General features: G+C 43.8%; 1 protein-coding gene across 1 annotated transcript in view; it reads right to left on the reverse strand.

Annotated features, from left to right (window-relative positions):
* The window catches only part of LOC309559680 (rho GTPase-activating protein 6-like), a 189229-nt gene that overhangs the window by 91557 nt on the left and 80770 nt on the right, over nt 1–16902 (reverse strand). Inside the window, exons 11-12 of the mRNA XM_082263077.1 lie at nt 14757–14899; nt 11264–11916 (exon numbers count right to left, since the gene is read on the reverse strand). Of these exons, the coding sequence (XP_082119203.1) occupies nt 11762–11916; nt 14757–14899 (298 nt within the window). The 3' untranslated portion in view covers nt 11264–11761. The remainder of the gene's footprint in view (nt 1–11263; nt 11917–14756; nt 14900–16902) is intronic.

Consider the following 16902-nt stretch of genomic DNA (forward strand, 5'->3'; position numbering starts at 1 on the left):
AAGCAGCACACAGTCACGGTGCACAGAGCTGGAACTGACACTGACAGCCAATTCGGCCCCCACCCACCAGAAAACTGCCCGCCGAGGTCAGGATCGGCCCTGCAAATTGAGGGCAAATCCAAGGACAGACATGGTGCGGGGACAGTGTTCTCAGTCCGGGGACTGTCCTCGGAAACCGGGGACGTCTGGTCACTTTATTCTTATCCCTTTTGAAGAGGCGCCATTTGTGGATGGATATTTTATGGTCACACAACCGATCACATTGCTAGAATCTTTTTATATGGACTATAAACTGAAAGACTTATCAATAAATGGTTGTGGAACGAATCATCTGAGCTTCCATTATTTCTTATGGGGAAGTTTGCTTTGATATACCGCCGCTCTTCCCCGATCGTCGGGGAAGGACTGAGAAGATCCGCCCGCTTGTGTAAACAAAGCAGGCGGATCTTCTCTGTGACAGGCAGGGACAGATCACAGGATCCAGCATAGCTGAACCTGCGATCTGTGTCTGTGTCACACAACCCCCTCCCTCCACACAAGTCAGTAAGCATGAGGCATACATTTAACCCCCTTGATCACTAATAAAGTTAACCCTTTCCCTGCCAGTGTCATTATTACAGTGACAGTGCATATTTATAGAACTGATTACTGTAGTAATGTCACTGGTCCCCCCAAAAATGTCAGGGGTCCGATATGTCCGCCACAATGTCGCAGTCCTGCAAAAAAAATCGCAGATCGCCACCATTACTAGTAACAAAAAAAATAAACAATAAAAATGACATCAATGTTTCTCTTAGTTAGTAAACGCAATAGCTTTTGCGCAAACCAATCAAAATACGCTTATTGTGATTTTTTTTTTAATACCAAAAATAAGTAGCAGAAAACAAATTGGCCTAAAATGTTAAAAAAATTTGATTTTATAATTTTTTTTTGGGAGGGAATTTCATATATTAGAATTTTAAAAATATTTTTTTTTTTTTTTCAAAATTGTCGCTCTTTTATTCAAAAATTAAAAATCGCACAGGTGATCAAATACCACCAAAAGAAAGCTCTGTTTGTGGGGGGGAAAAAAAGGACATAAATTTAATTTGTGTACAGCGTCGCGCGACCGCGCAATTGTCCGTTAAAATATTGCAGTGCCGAATCGCAAAATATGGCCTGGTCAGGAAGGGGGTAAAATCTTCCGGTCTTAAAGTGGTTAAAAATACGCTCATTGAGAATTTTTTTTGTCAAAGACATGTAGCTAAATACATTTTGGCCTAAATATATGACAAAAATTGAATATATTGGATATTTTTTAACTGTCAAAGTAGAAAATGTCAATTTTTTCGCCAAATTTTCGCTTTTTTTTTTTTATTAGTATCGCACAAAAAAATAAAAAGCGCAAAGGTGATCAAATACCACCAAAAGAAAGCTCTCTTTGTGGGGGAAACAAAGGAAGTAAATTTTGTTTGGGTACGGCGTTGCATGACCGCGCAATTGTCAGTTAAAGTCGCGCAGTGCTAAGTTGCAAAAAGTGGCCTGGTCATTAAGCAGGAAAATTCTTCGGTCCTAAAGTGGTTAAGCTGGAAAAAAAAAGCAGCAAAATCGAATATTTCATGCATCGAGGTGCATTATGGTCCATTTTTTTTTTTTAACCTGCAGTAAGTTGTAAATAACAACTTTTTTTTTTTTTCCTCCTTTTTTTTTTTTGTCAGTAACCCATTCTTATTTTTTACCACTAGGTGGAGCCATTTACTTACCTTGGAATGTATTGATCTATTCTTGTTTTGCATGTAAGAAAACAGGGATACACTAGACTAAGGTAACCACCTCATCCATTTAACCACTTCTGGACCGGAAAGGATTTTCCCCCTTAATGACCAGGCCATTTTTTTGCAATTCGGCACTGCGTTACTTTAACCACTTTACCACCGGAGGATTTTGCGGTCTTACGTCCAGGCCACTTTTTGCGTTTCGGCGCTGTGCGACTTTAACTGACAATTGTGCGGTCGTGCGACGCCGTACCCAAACGAAATTTACGCCCTTTTTTTCCCACAAACAGAGCTTTCTTTTGGTGATATTTGATCACCTGTGCGATTTTTACTTTTTGTGCTATAAACAAAAAAATAGCGTTTATTTTGAAAAAATAATATTTTTAAAAAATTTTATATGAAATTCCCCCCCCCAAAAAATTAAAAAATCAAAATTTTTTTAAATTTTTGGCCAATTTGTTTTCTGCTACCTATGTTTGGTAAAAAAAAAATCACAATAAGCGTATTTTTATTGGTTTGCGCAAAAGTTATTGCGTTTACTAACAAAGGGAAAGATTTTTGTCATTTTTGGTGTTTTTTTTTTTTTTAACGAGTAATGGCAGCGATCTGCGATTTTTTTGTTTGCGGGACTGCGACATTGCGGCGGACAGATCGGACCCTTGACTGACATCTTTGACACTTTTGGGGGTACCAGTGACATTACTACAGTAATCAGTGCTAAAAATATGCACTGTCACTGTAATAATGACACTGGCAGGCAAGGGGGCAGAGTTGTATAAAGTATTCGAAACCCATACTTGAGTAAAAGTACAAGTGCTCGATCAAAAAGTGACTTGAGTAGAAGTGGAAGTGCTCGATCAAAAAGTGACTTGAGTAGAAGTACTAAAGTATTCAACATTTTTTGTACTTAAGTATTGCAAGTAGTTTTTTTTTAAAATTTTGCTACTCAAGTACTGAAAGTAAAAGTACAAGTACTGTATTATGTAGTTATTAAAGAAAGAAGTCAAAAGTTTGAACATCATATTGTTTTTTATTATTTCAAATGCAGCTTTTATTTATACATACAGTAGCATTTATTTTCGTATGCGCTGATAAGCCCCCGTTCACACTGGGGCGACCTGGTCGCCTGACAGGTCGCCTTCCATAGAGAAGCTGTGGACCCGTTCTAATAGGAGCGACACAAGTCGCTCCGACTTAGAAAAAGGGTCCGGAGCTTCTTTGGGTGCGACCCGGAACGACCTGCATAGACTTCAATGTTATGAAGTCCATGCCGGCCGCTCCGAGGTCGAGGTGCGAGCAGCGCGCCGCGACCTGTGAGGTCGCCCCGGGAAGTCGGATCGCCCCAGTGTGAACTGGGCCTAATACACATGTTTTGAGCTTCATGAAACCTGCCATCTACTGTTCTGGCAGTGGTAATTTTTATAATAGTAACGAGTAACTATGCAGCACAAAAAAAAATATCGGAGTAGAAGTATTGAAATCATTGAAAAAATGTAGTGAAGTAAAAGTGGAAGTAGGAGAAAAAAATTCTACTCTAGGAAAGTACAGATACCGCCTTTCGGTATTTAAGTACAGTAGTGAAGTAGTTCTACTTAGTTACTATACATCTCTGCAAGGGGGTAACCCATGGGTGATCAAAGGGTTAAGTGTGAGCCTAGGGGGTGTTTTCTAACTGTGTGGGGGAGGGACTTGTGAAATGACTACAGAGACCTGTGATCCTACATAGAAGGATCACAGGCGTTCTGTGATCATTTCAGAGAGAACAACGGCCTGCTGTGTTTACAATAGCTGACCGTCCTTCTCTCTCAGCAGGGAGCGATAGCGGGTGCCCAGCGGAAATCGCGGCCCCTGGCCCCGTGGATCGGTTTCCCCGCTGGCAAGCGGTTAAACCAGGACACATATTAATTATACAGGTTCTGTGGCCGGTTAAGGTGGTAAATAATAAACTCACTTAGTACCTTAAGTGCATTCTATTAGCCTCAGAACCTGTGTAATGAATATGTCCTGAATTAAAGGGATGAGGTGGCAACCCTAGGATACACCCTCCACTAGGAAAGAAAAACGTATTTACCACCAACAATAAACTATCCTCACAAGCTGAATCTTTCCCTGCCATGGCTAAATAAATACCCTCAGAGTTAGGTGCTGACTTTGACTGTGTTCTGTTCTGCTGGAGTTGGGCTTTAGGGTTAGACAGAACACAGAATTGGCTTCCTTAGTAGCATGTTTCATACGCCAGGTGGCCAAAAGTATGTGGACCCCTATCCAAATGATGGAGTTTGGGTGTTTCCAGTAATGGGGACTGGTAGTCCTACAGCATACAAAGACTTGTTAGATCATTTTGCTCTTCCAACCAACATTGAGGTAAGTTTGGTGAGCGTCCTTTTCTGTTTCAGCACGACTGAGCTCCTGTGTACAAAGCCAGCCCCATAAAGACATGGCTTGACCATTTTGGTGTGGAGGAACTTGAGTGGCCTTCAGAGTCCTGACCTCTACCCTACTGAATACCTTTGGGAAGAATTGGAATGCCAATTGTGAGTCAGGTCTTCTCATCCAACATCAGTACTTGTCCTCAACCCATCTGAATACCCTTGGGATCAGGTCTTCTGATCCATCATCAGTACCTGTCCTCAACCCTACTGAATACCCTTGGGATCAGGTCTTCTGATCCAACGTCAGTACCTGTCCTCAACCCTACTGAATACCTTTGGGAAGAATTGGAATGCCAATTGTGAGTCAGGTCTTCTCATCCAACATCAGTACTTGTCCTCAACCCATCTGAATACCCTTGGGATCAGGTCTTCTGATCCATCATCAGTACCTGTCCTCAACCCTACTGAATACCCTTGGGATCAGGTCTTCTGATCCAACGTCAGTACCTGTCCTCAACCCTACTGAATACCTTTGGGAAGAATTGGAATGCCAATTGTGAGTCAGGTCTTCTCATCCAACATCAGTACTTGTCCTCAACCCATCTGAATACCCTTGGGATCAGGTCTTCTGATCCAACATCAGTACCTGTCCTCAACCCATCTGAATACCTTTGGGATCAGGTCTTCTCATTCAACATCAGTACCTGAGCTCAACCCAACTCAATACCCTTGGGATCAGGTCTTCTGATCCAACATCAGTACCTGTCCTCAACCCTACTGAACACCTTTGGGATCAGGTGTTCTCATCCAACATCAGTACCTGACCCCAACCCTTCTGAACACCTCTTGGGTCAGGTCTTCTCCCCCAACATCAGTACCTGAACTCAACCCTACTGCACACCATTGGGATTAATTGAAATGCCAATTGTGAGCCAGATCAGGTATCCTCTATCATTAGTGATCAATGCTGTGGTGACCCCCTTACATTGGTGGTTAATGGAAAATTGTCCCCTTAGTGTAGGTGGGAGATCAATCCACCATTGCTCACTGCTCAATGAACCCCTTGCAACCCTAAGTGGAACTCTAGGGTTTCATGGAACCCTGGTTGAAAAACACTGGTCTACACAGAACCCTGACCTCAACCCTACTGAACACCTTTGAGATGAATTGGAACCCCGATTAGTAGCCAGGTCTTTTCACCCAACATCAGTACCAGATTTCACAAGTGGTCACAAATTCCCACTGATACCCCCCACAATCTTGTAGAAAGCTTTTCTAGAAGAATGGAGGCCTATATTGCCTATATGATCTTGTTGGACATTCCATTCCAAAACCATGGGCATTCATTCAAACTTGATGCTGTTTTTGTGAATATAACAGCCTCCATTCTTCTGGGAAGGCTTTCCACAAGATTTTAAAGTGTGTCTGTAGGAATGTGTGCCTATTTGTTTTGGGAAAACACTCTAAAATGTTGAGGAATGCCTTCCTAGAAGAGTTGAGCCTGTTATTGCTGGAAAGGGCAGGCAAGTCTACATAATGACCATGGTTTTGGAATAGAATGTCCAACAACAATATATGCTGAAGGAAATAACAGCCTCCACTCTTCTGGGAAGGTTTTTTAAAATACTTTGGAGTGTGTCTGTGCTTATTTGTGAGGTCAGGTACTGATGTTCGATGAGAAGACCTGGCTCACATTCGGCCTTCCAATTCATCCCAAAGGTGTTCATTAGGGTTGAGGTCAGGGCTCTGTATAGGACTCTTGAGTTCTTATAAAACTCTTCAAAAGGACGTTCTCCTAACTGATCCCAAAGGTGTTCAGTAGTGTTGAGTTCATGGTACTGATGTTGAATGCAAAGACCTGATCCCAAAGGTGTTCAGCAGGTTTGAGTTTAGGGCTCTGTATAGGACTCTTGAGTTCTTCCTTATCAAACTCTTCAAAAGGGCCTTCTCTTAACTGATCCCAAAGGTGCTAAGTAGGGTTGAGTTTAGGTACTGATGTTGAATGGGAAGACCCAATCCCAAAGGTGTTCAGCAGGGTTGAGTTTAGGGCTCTGTATAGTACTCGAGTTCTTCCTTATCAAACTCTTCAAAAGGACCTTCTCTTAACTGATCCCAAAGGTGCTAAGTAGGGTTGAGTTTAGGTACTGATGTTGAATGGGAAGACCTGATCCCAATGGTGTTCAGTAGGGTTGAGTTTAGGGCTCTGTATAGGCCTCTTGAGTTCTTCCTTATAAAACTCTTCAAAGGACGTTCTCTTAACTGATCCCAAAGGTGCTAAGTAGGGTGGAGTTCAGGTACTGATGTCGAATGGGAAGACCTGATCCCAATGGTGTTAAGTAGGGTTGAGTTTAGGGCTCTGTATAGGCCTCTTTGGTTCCTCCACACCAAACTCTTGAAAAGAGCCTTATCCTAATTGTTCCTCCAAGGTTAGATTAGCACAATTGTCTAAAATGTCTTTGTATTCTATAGTGTACCCTTCACTTGAAAAACCTGAACTCCATCATTTGGAATGGTCTTCCAATTCATTCCAAGAATGTTCAGTAGGGTTGAGGTCAGGTACTGAAGTTGGATGAAGAGACCGGATCCCAAAGGTATTCAGCAGGGTTGAGTTTAGGGCTCTGTATAGGACTCTTGAGTTCTTCCTTATAAAACTCTTCAAAGGACATTCTCTTAACTGATCCCAAAGGTGCTAAGTAGGGTTGAGTTCAGGTACTGATGTTGAATGGGAAGACCTGATCCCAATGGTGTTCAGTAGGGTTTAGTTTAAGGCTCTGTATATGCCTCTTGGGTTCCTCCACACCAAACTCTTGAAAAGAGCCTTATCCTAATTGTTCCTTCAAGGTTAGATTAGCACAATTGTCTAAAATGTCTTTGTATGCTATAGTGTAAACAGTGCCTTTCACTTGAAAAACCTGAACTCCATCGTTTGGAATGATCTTCCAATTCATTCCAAGGGTGTTCAGTAGGGTTGAGGTCAGGTACTGATGTTGAATAAGAAGACCTGATCCCAAAGGCATTCAGTAGGGTAGAGGTCACGTCCTGATTTTAGATGAGAAGACCCGATGCCAAGGGTTTTCAGTAGGGTTGAGTTCAGGTACTGATTTTAGATGATGTCTTTGTATTCTTTGATGTCTTTGTATTCTATAGTATAAACAGTGCCCTTCACTTGAAAAACCTGAACTCCATCATTTGGAATGGTCTTCCAATTCATTCTAAGGATGTTCAGTAGGGTTGAGGTCAGGTACTGATGTTGGATGAAGAGACCTGATCCCAAAGGCGTTCAGTAGGGTTGAGGTCATGTCCTGATTTTAGATGAGAAGACCCGATGCCAAGGGTGTTCAGTAGGGTTGAGTTCAGGTACTGATTTTAGACGATGTCTTCGTATTCTTTGATGTCTTTGTATTTTATAGTATAAACAGTACCCTTCACTTGAAAAACCTGAACTCCATCATTTGGAATGGTCTTCCAATTCACTCCAAGGATGTTCAGTAGGGTTGACGTCAGGTACTGATGTTGGATGAAGAGACCTGATCCCAAAGGTGTTCAGTAGGGTTGAGGTCAGGTACTGATGTTGGATAAAAAGACCTGATCCCAAAGGTGTTCAGTAGGGTTGAGGTCAGGTACTGATGTTGGATAAAAAGACCTGATCCCAAAGGCGTTCAGTAGGGTTGAGGTCACGTCCTGATTTTAGATGAGAAAACCCAGTGCCAAGGGTGTTCAGTAGGGTTGAGTTCAGGTACTGATTTTAGATAGGAAGACCCGATCCCAAAGGCATTCAGTAGGGTTGAAATTAGGTACTTGATCTCAAAGGTCTTCCCAAAAGTAGGGTTGAGATCAGGGCTTCCAATTCATACCAATGGTAGGGTGTTCAGCAGGGCAGACCCACATTAGGGACCCACATACTTTTCGCTATAAAGTGTACATGAGATGGACAATTAAAAACTTTTGACCAGATAGTGTATCATGACACCCGAAAAAATGCAACATTTTAAAAATGTAATTCCCTTTGGAAAATATGCTTGTATCCCATAATTTATTCATTTGGACGCCTTTCTAATTGTGAATTCAGGTTGATATGGAGAGATGCTTTGGGTGTCGGTAAAAAGCACTCTCCCCACCCCAAAAAGAACAACCTTATAAATACTGTATGTAAATAGTGAATCAGAGGAAGAGTACATTTTAAAAAATGTGTTCATTTTAATACAGATTCCAATTTTATTTATAAATTCATACAAAATGCAACAAAAGAATATTATAAATGAGAATATATTGCATGGACTCAGCTGCTTTATGTAATGCTTTTCTTTATTTTCACCTGGTGATCCTGCCATTAACAGGCTTCCTGTCCTAGAGTGACAACGCTCACTCAGTGTACTGTATCTAAGGAGGGGCAGCATTGTTACAGGATTCCAGTGATGTACTGTCGGACAGGTGAGGAAGGAGTAATTAAAGATTAACTGTACAAAAAAACACGGATGAAGGGTGTGAGTCCTCGGGCTTGCCCTGACGTCTAAGGGGAGGATGTGTGGCCCTCAGGTTCCTTTCTCCCCTGCCTATGGGGGGTCTCTCTTTGGGAGAGCCCCTCGACCAGGTAATTGGGGTCAGCTTCGGCTGGCCTAGAAGAACGGGGTCTGCCAGACCTTCTGGCTAGGCAGACCATGTAAACCCTTTGTCCTTGTCCCCGGGGGATCAGGGTAGAGGTCCTACTCCTTCGGCAGGTATGGTCACATGCACGTTTTTGGTACACTTACGGGTTTTTACATTCTAGGTTTTGCACCACCATGGACTTTAAAAAAAAAAAAAAAAAAACTGTACAAAAAACAGTTACACTTTAAGAGGCACTGTCTGTTTATAGAGAAGTGTCAGTGTCTGCTGATAGCTCCATCCACAGCAATGTATACTTCATCCATGCTCCCTTGCCCCATTCCAAATCCATCAGAGCCCTTGCTCTGTTGCTCCAAGATGGAAATCGTCAACCTATCATCAACCCACCATGCAGCAGCTACCTCCTAACCCTGCCATGCTGCCTCCTAGATCTCAGATCAGAGATCAGGCAATGTGAATGTATCGCTGGGGGAAGTCCTAGGACCCTCCCTGGCTCTGATGTGTTATATGAAACAGCCAAGGGGAGACCTGGGAGGACTTCCCCTATTCTGCTGGGAGCTGCTACATCTGAGGTCTGGTAAGCAAATTTTAAAGAGGGAGGGGGGTAGATGTTTGTACTTTAAGGGGGTATTTTTTGGTTGTTGGGGGAAGATGTGCATTAGTTACTTCTGACCTCTGCACTGTATGTTACTTACTTCTGACCCCCTAATGCAGTAAGTACTGCTGACCTTTTAACTCTGCAATACTCCTGATCCTTGCACTCTGTGTCACATATTAGAAACGTCTTTGTTACTTACTCTGACCCCTGCGCTCTGAAGTACATACTAATGGCCTCTGCGTTACTTACTCCTGACCCATGCACTCTGACCCATGCACTCTGAAGTACATACTAATGGCCTCTGCGTAACTTACTCCTAACCCATGCACTCTGACCCATTCACTCTGAAGTACATACTAATGGCCTCTGCGTTACTTACTCCTAACCCATGCACTCTGAAGTACATACTAATGGCCACTGCGTTACTTACTCCTGACCCCTGCATTTTGAAGTACATACTAATGACCTCTGCGTTACACACTCCTGACCTCTGCCTTCTACGGTACATACTACTGACCTCTGTGTTACTCCTGACCTCTACACTCTGTTACCTTCTAATGACCCCTATTAGTTACTCATCATCCCTGCATTTTCATGACATACTACTGACTTCTGCATTACTTACTCCTGACCTCTACACTCTATGTTACATACTACTGATCTCTGCATTAGTTTTGCCTGCCCCCTGCATTCTGCGTTACATACTACTGACTGCATTACCAACCCCTGTACTTTGCGTAACTTACTCCGGACCTATGAACTCAGCATTATCTACTCCTGACCCCTGCACCTTCTGTCACATACTGCTAACCCCTTTATTCTGTGTTACTCCTGACCTATGAACTCAGCATTATCTACTCCTGACCCCTGCAGCCTCTGTCACATATTGCTAACCCCTGTACTAGTCTGCATTACTTACTCATGAACTATGAACTCCGCATTATCTACTCCTGACCCCTGCACCTTCTGTCACATACTATTAACCCCTGTACTCTGCGTTACTTCAGACCTATGAACTCAGCATTATCTACTCCTGAGTCTGACCCCTGCACCCTCTGTCTTATACTGCTAACCCCTGTACTCTGAGTTACTTACTCCTGACCTATGAACTCAGCATTATCTACTCTTGACTCCTGCACCCTCTGTCACATACTGCTAACCCCTGTAGTCTGCGTTACTTACTCCTGACCTATGAACTCAGCATTATCTACTCCTGACCCCTGCACCCTCTGTCACATACTGCTAACCCCTGTAGTCTGCGTTACTTACGCCTGACTTCTGAGTTGCATCGCTCCTGACCCCTGCACTCTGCATTACATATTACTGACCTCTGTGCTAGCTACTCCTGACCCATGCACTCTGCGTTTCTTACTACTGACCTCCAAACTTTGTATTACTTTCTAGTAACCCCTTACTTTTTCAAGTCTTCCCTTCCCTACTTTTTGATGTAGGTCTTGCAATGTTATTGTCTTGAAAAAAGAAACTGCCCTGTACCATGGTGTTTTTTTGATCTCTTCCATATTTTTCAGGTAGATCTCCACCTCTCCAGGGTTGCCCACCCATGCTCTAAGGCAGTGGTTCTCAACTCCGGTCCTCGGGACCCACCAACAGGCCAGGTTTGCAAGATAACTAAATTACATCACAGGTGATCTCATTTGCTGCTCAGTGATTGCAGTATTCTAGTCTGCATCCCCCAAGGTAATACTTAAAATCTGGCCTGTTAGTGGGTCCCGAGGACCGGAATTGAGAACCACTGCTCTAAGGCAGGGGTCTCCAAACTACGGCCCTCCAGTTGTTCAGGAACTACAATTCCCATCATGCCTGTGAATGTCACATTTTTACAAAGCCTCATGTAAGACAAAGAGAGGCTGCAACACCGCTCCAGGTAATACGATAGCTGTACTGAAGATCTGGTACTGATCCAGTCTGTGAACTGAAAGACTGTCAAAGTATGTGCAAAAGAGGTGACCGCACTCCAATCTTCAGAAGTATAAATGCTTTAATTTGTAAAAATTGACGCATAACATCGCTAGACCCCGATACAACAGTACTGTAGCAGCAAGGTTAACATGTTTCACGAACCAAATCTCTTAATCATAACCTCCTGGGACACGTAATTCCACAACAGCTGGAGGGCCATAGTTTGGAGATCCCTGCTCTAAGGCAATGGGCCTCTGGGTATGAAGGGGGCTTGTGACCTCCTCCATGCTGCCCAAGCCTAAGCAGCCAGTTATCAGGGCCAAACAGTGTCATGTGGGAAGAGGCAGTGATATCATCCACCTGGATAGGCTCCAACGCCATTCTTACTATGCCATACTCACCCATATTGGACTCGTGCAAGGGGAAGGCGACGATGGAGCATGGATGGCTGAGCATGCCTTTGCTGTGGGGGAGCAGTCTCTTATGATAATAAGATGATCATGACATAAATATCATTTATTTAGTTGGAAAGACTGAATCATGAAAGAGGGGTGCAAGAATCGGGGCAATGGGCCTTTTTGAGGTGTGACAGTGGGCAACTCCGTGAGATTCTCTTGTGAACGAGACATCCGGCGCCTCGTTAACCGCAGCGAATTCTCCCGAGCCCCTGTGAGGAAACCAGGATGGAAACATAAATTAATAAATGAAGTATAGATATATTAATTGGATAAGAAGAAAAAAAAACAGAGAACATCCAAAACATCATTTATCCATCAATCTATCTACTCTCTTGGATCAAGAAGGAACCCCCCAACATTTCTGTATGTCCTTTTACATTGTCAAAGCAACCTACCAGTTTGGGGGTCCTAAACTCTGAACCTGATTCATTCTATCCCAATATTTTAATTTGCGCAGGTTTGGGCTTTTAACCCTTTTTACTGCCAGAGCCATCTTAGTATTTTTTTGCATACATGTTTAAAAAATCATTTTAGGCCTAAAGATTAGCTAAAACCCCCAAACATTATATATTTTCCAAAAGCAGACACTCTGGAGAATAATATAATGGTAGCCCAAATTTTTATGGTACATAATATTAGCACAGTGCAATATATTGACAAATTTTTTGGTAAAATATAAAAGACGAGGTTGCGCTGAGTAAGAAGATACCCAACATGTAAAGAATTTAAACTGCGTGTGTCCATGAAATGGCGCAAAACTTCAGTACCCTATATTTTCTATAGGCAACGCTTTAAAAGCCCCTACAGGACATTGGTTTAGACTTAACCATGAACAATGGGCCTAGAATTATGGATCTCACTCTGGAGTGTGCTGCGATATGTAACATGTAATGCAATCAACATTTTTGTGCATAGGTGCCCCCGACACATGCATTAATGTGGGGGTGGGGGGAACGCGCAACATTTTTTGGGGGGAAGATTTAGGTGCTTGGGTAGAACTTTCATTTTTTGCTTTTTTTTTTTTAACTAAATGTAATTTTTTATCATATAAGGTACGCTTATGAAGGTGCGTTGAAGTGATCGGTGGCCATTATTCTACCCCCCATGGCACAGTTGGTTGAGGACTGCCACTTTAATATCGCTTGGATGTGGTATGATAACATTGAGATGGTTTTGTTATTTCATATTACACCATTGTGTGTTAGTCACTTGTACAAATTTATACCTTGTTTGTCTAAACGTCAATAAAAATGATTGGAAACGGAATGTGGAGGGTATGACAGTGGGCAGTATATATGGAAGAGAAGTGCGAAAGGTACGACAGCCGGCGGTGTATGTTGGAGAGGACCGAAGAGGGTATGACATCTGGCAGTATATGTAGGAGAGGAGTGTGGAGGGTATGACAGTGGGAAGTATGTACAGGATAGGAGTAAAGTGGGTATGACAACAGGCAATATGTACAGGACAGGAGTGTGGCGAGTATGACCGTGGGCAATATGTATAGGAAAGGAGTAAAATGGGAATGACAGTGGGCAGTATGTACAGGAGAGGAGTGTGGAAGGTATAACAGTAGGCAGTATGTACAGGACAGGAGTGAAGTGGGTATGACAGTGGGCAATATGTGCAGTAAAGGAGTGAAATGGGTATGACAGTGTGCAGTATGTACAGGAGAGGAGTGAAATGGGTATGACATTGGGTAGTATGTACAGGAGAGGAGTAAAGTGGGTATGACAGTGGGCAGTATGTACAGGAGAGGAGTGAAGTAGGTATGACAGTGGGCAGTATGTGCAGTAGAGGAGTGAAATGGGTATGACAGCGGGCAATATGTACAGGAGAGGAGTGTGGAGGTTATGACAGCGGGCAATATGTACAGGAGAGGAGTGAAAACGGTATGACAGCGGGCAATATGTACAGGAGAGGAGTCAAATGGGTATGACAGTGGGCAGTATGTGCAGTAGAGGAGTGAAATGGGTATGACAGCGGGCAGTATGTACAGGAGTGGAGTAAAGTGGGTATGACAGTGGGCAGTATGTACAGGACAGGAGTGAAATGGGTATGACAGCGGGCAATTTGTGCAGGACAGGATTGGGGAGAGTATGACAGTGGGCAATATGTACAGGAGGAGTGTGGAGGGTATGACAGGGGGTGGTATGTACAGGACAGGAGTGAAATGGGCGGGCAATATGTGCAGGACAGGATTGCGGAGAATATGACAGTGGGCAATATGTACAGGAGAGAAGTGTCAAGGGTATGACAGTGGGCAATATGTACAGGAGAGGAGTGTGATTGGTATGACAGTGGGCAGTATGTACAGGAGAGAGGTGAAGTGGGTTTGACAGTGGGCAGTTTGTACAGGAGAGAAGTGAAGTGGGTATGACAGTGGGCAGTATGTACAGGAGAGGAGTGTGGAGGGTATGACAGTGGGCAGTATGTATAGAAGAGGACTGAAATGGGTATGACAGTGGGCAGTATGTACAGGAGAGGAGTGAAGTGGGTATGACAGTGGGCAGTATGTACAGGAGAGGAGTGAGGAGGGTATGACAGTGGGCAGTATGTACAGGGGAGGAGTGTGGAGGGGATGACAGTGGGCAATATGTACAGGAGAGGAGTGTGAAGGGTATGACAGTGGGTAGTATGTACAGGAGAGGAGTGAAGTGGGTATGACAATGGGCAGTTTGTACAGGAGAGAAGTGAAGTGGGTATGACAGTGGGCAGTTTGTACAGGAGAGAAGTGAAGTGGGTATGACAGTGGGCAGTATGTACAGGAGAGGAGTGTGGAGGGTATGACAGTGGGCAGTATGTATAGGAGAGGACTGAAATGGGTATGACAGTGGGCAGTATGTACAGGAGAGAAGTGAAGTGGGTATGACAGTGGGCAGTATGTACAGGAGAGAAGTGAAGTGGGTATGACAGTGGGCAGTATGTACAGGAGAGAAGTGAAGTGGGTATGACAGTGGGCAGTATGTACAGGAGAGGTGCGTGGAGGGAATGACAGCAGCCACACCTGTGTATATCAAAGCAACCTAAAATGTTTCTTTCAAATTCTCACCCGTTCTTCCTTTGGTTTTCTGTATCTTCACAATTGTTTCAATCTTGGTGTGGCCAGTCGGTGAGAAGTGAACTATGGAGTGCTGGCTTTCATGTTCTGTCACATCCTCCTCCTCCTCCTCTTCCTCCTCCTCATCCAGCATCCTGCAGGTGTAATATCAGTGGATCAATAAATGAAATTAATTTGGCAACGTTTTACGTTTTACACTTTTCTTTAGATGTTCAAAAGTTTTTACAATACTGTATTTTCTTTGATTGAAAGTGGATCCTAAACTTCCAGTCAATGTATTTTTTGAGAGTTACTTAGGCCTAGTTCACACTGGTGCAACATTCGCTCCCACTTCGGGAGCGCATGTCGCATGACGTGTATAAATCAATAGTTTCCTATGAGAGCCGTCTTAACTGGTCCGACTTTGAAAAAGGTTCCCGCACTACTTTGGTTCGACTTCAGACAATTCAATCTCATTAAAGTCAGATCACAGAAGGCTCATCATCTTAAATGATCTGACTTTGGCATGCTCTGAGGATCTTGAAGAGGAACCCCACGCCAAAATAAAAAAAATAAAATAAAAAAACAAGGTGGGGTCCCCCCCAATTCCATACCAGGTCCTTTGGGTCTGGTATGGATCTTAAAGAAGGGAAACCCTAGGCCAGAACTTAATTATAAAAAAAAAATGTCGTGGGCCACCCCCCCCAAGACCATACCAGACCGTTTGGTCTGGTATGGATTTTAAGGGGAACCCTCATGCCAAAATAAAAAAAAGGGCGTGGGGTTCCTTCAAAATCCATACCAGACCCTTATCTGAGCATGCAGCCCGGCAGGTCAGGAAAGGGGGTGGGCGAGCGAGTGCCCCCTTCTCTCCTGGACCATACTAGGCCACATGCCATCAGCATGGGAGGGTGCTTTGGGGCAGGGGGGGCTCTGCGCCCCCACCCAAAAACACCTTGCCCTCTTGTTGATGGGGACAAGAGCCTCTTCCCGACAACCCTGGGCGGTGATTGTGGGGGTCTGCGGGCAGGGGGCTTATGGGAATCTAGAAGCCCCCTTTAACAAGGGGGCCCCCAAATCCCGCCCTTTACATTTGAATGAGTAGGGGTACATTGTACCCCTACTTATTCACCCCAAAAAGTATCAAAAATAAATAAAAACAGTACACAGATTCTTCATTACTCTCCGGGTATGTCTTCTCTCTCCGGTCTTCTCCCTGTGGTTCGTCTACCTCAGCTGTCTTCCTCTGGTACTCCGGTTCTTCTCCCTCCGCTGTCTTATTCCTCTGCTGGTTCTTCTCCCTCCGGTGATGTCTTCTCCCTCCGCTGTCTTCTTCCTCTGCTGGTTCTTCTCCCTCCGGTGATGTCTTCTCCCTCCGCTGTCTTCTTCCTCTGCCGGTTCTTCTCCCTCCGGTGATGTCTTCTTCCGACGCTAGTTCCCCCCCTCTCCATGTGAATGAGTAGGGGTACATTGGAAGGCCTGATCCCAAAGGTGTTTAGTAGGGTTAACGTCGGGTACTGAGGTTGGATGAGAAGACCAGATCCCAAGGCGTTTACTAGGGTTGAGGTCAGGTACTGATGTTGGATAAGAGAACCTGACCCCAAAGGCGTTCAGTACAGTTAAGGACAGATACTTATGTTGGATAAGAAGACCTGATCCTAAAGGTGATCAGTAGGGTTGAGTTCAGGTACTGATGTTGGCTAAAAATACCTGATCCTAAGGCATTCAGTAGGGTTGAGGTCAGGTACTGATGTTGGATAAGAAGACATGACTCCATAGGCATTCAGTACAGTTGAGGTCACGTTCTGATGTTGGAAAAAAAGACCTGATCCCAAAGGTGTTCAGTAGGGTTGAGTTCAGGTACTGATGTTGGATTCGAAGACCTGATCCCAAAGGCCTTCAGTAGGTTTGAGGTCAGGTACTGATGTTGGATAGGAAGACCTGATGTCAATGGTGTTCAGTAAGATTAAGATTAAGTACATGATTCCCCCAAAGGTCCTTCCAAAAGTAGGAATGAGGTCATGGCTTCTGAGCAGGACACAAGTTCCTCCACACCAAACTCATTAAACCATGTCTCCCAATAAATCAAAATTATTTTATCTTGAATCTTGATGGAGAGATACAAAAACGTGGATATGTACTTAAGAATCTTATTCCT

Source organism: Pelophylax lessonae (genome assembly GCF_965119305.1).
Source record: "Pelophylax lessonae genome assembly, chromosome: 7".
NCBI classification, from domain to species: Eukaryota; Metazoa; Chordata; class Amphibia; order Anura; family Ranidae; genus Pelophylax; species Pelophylax lessonae.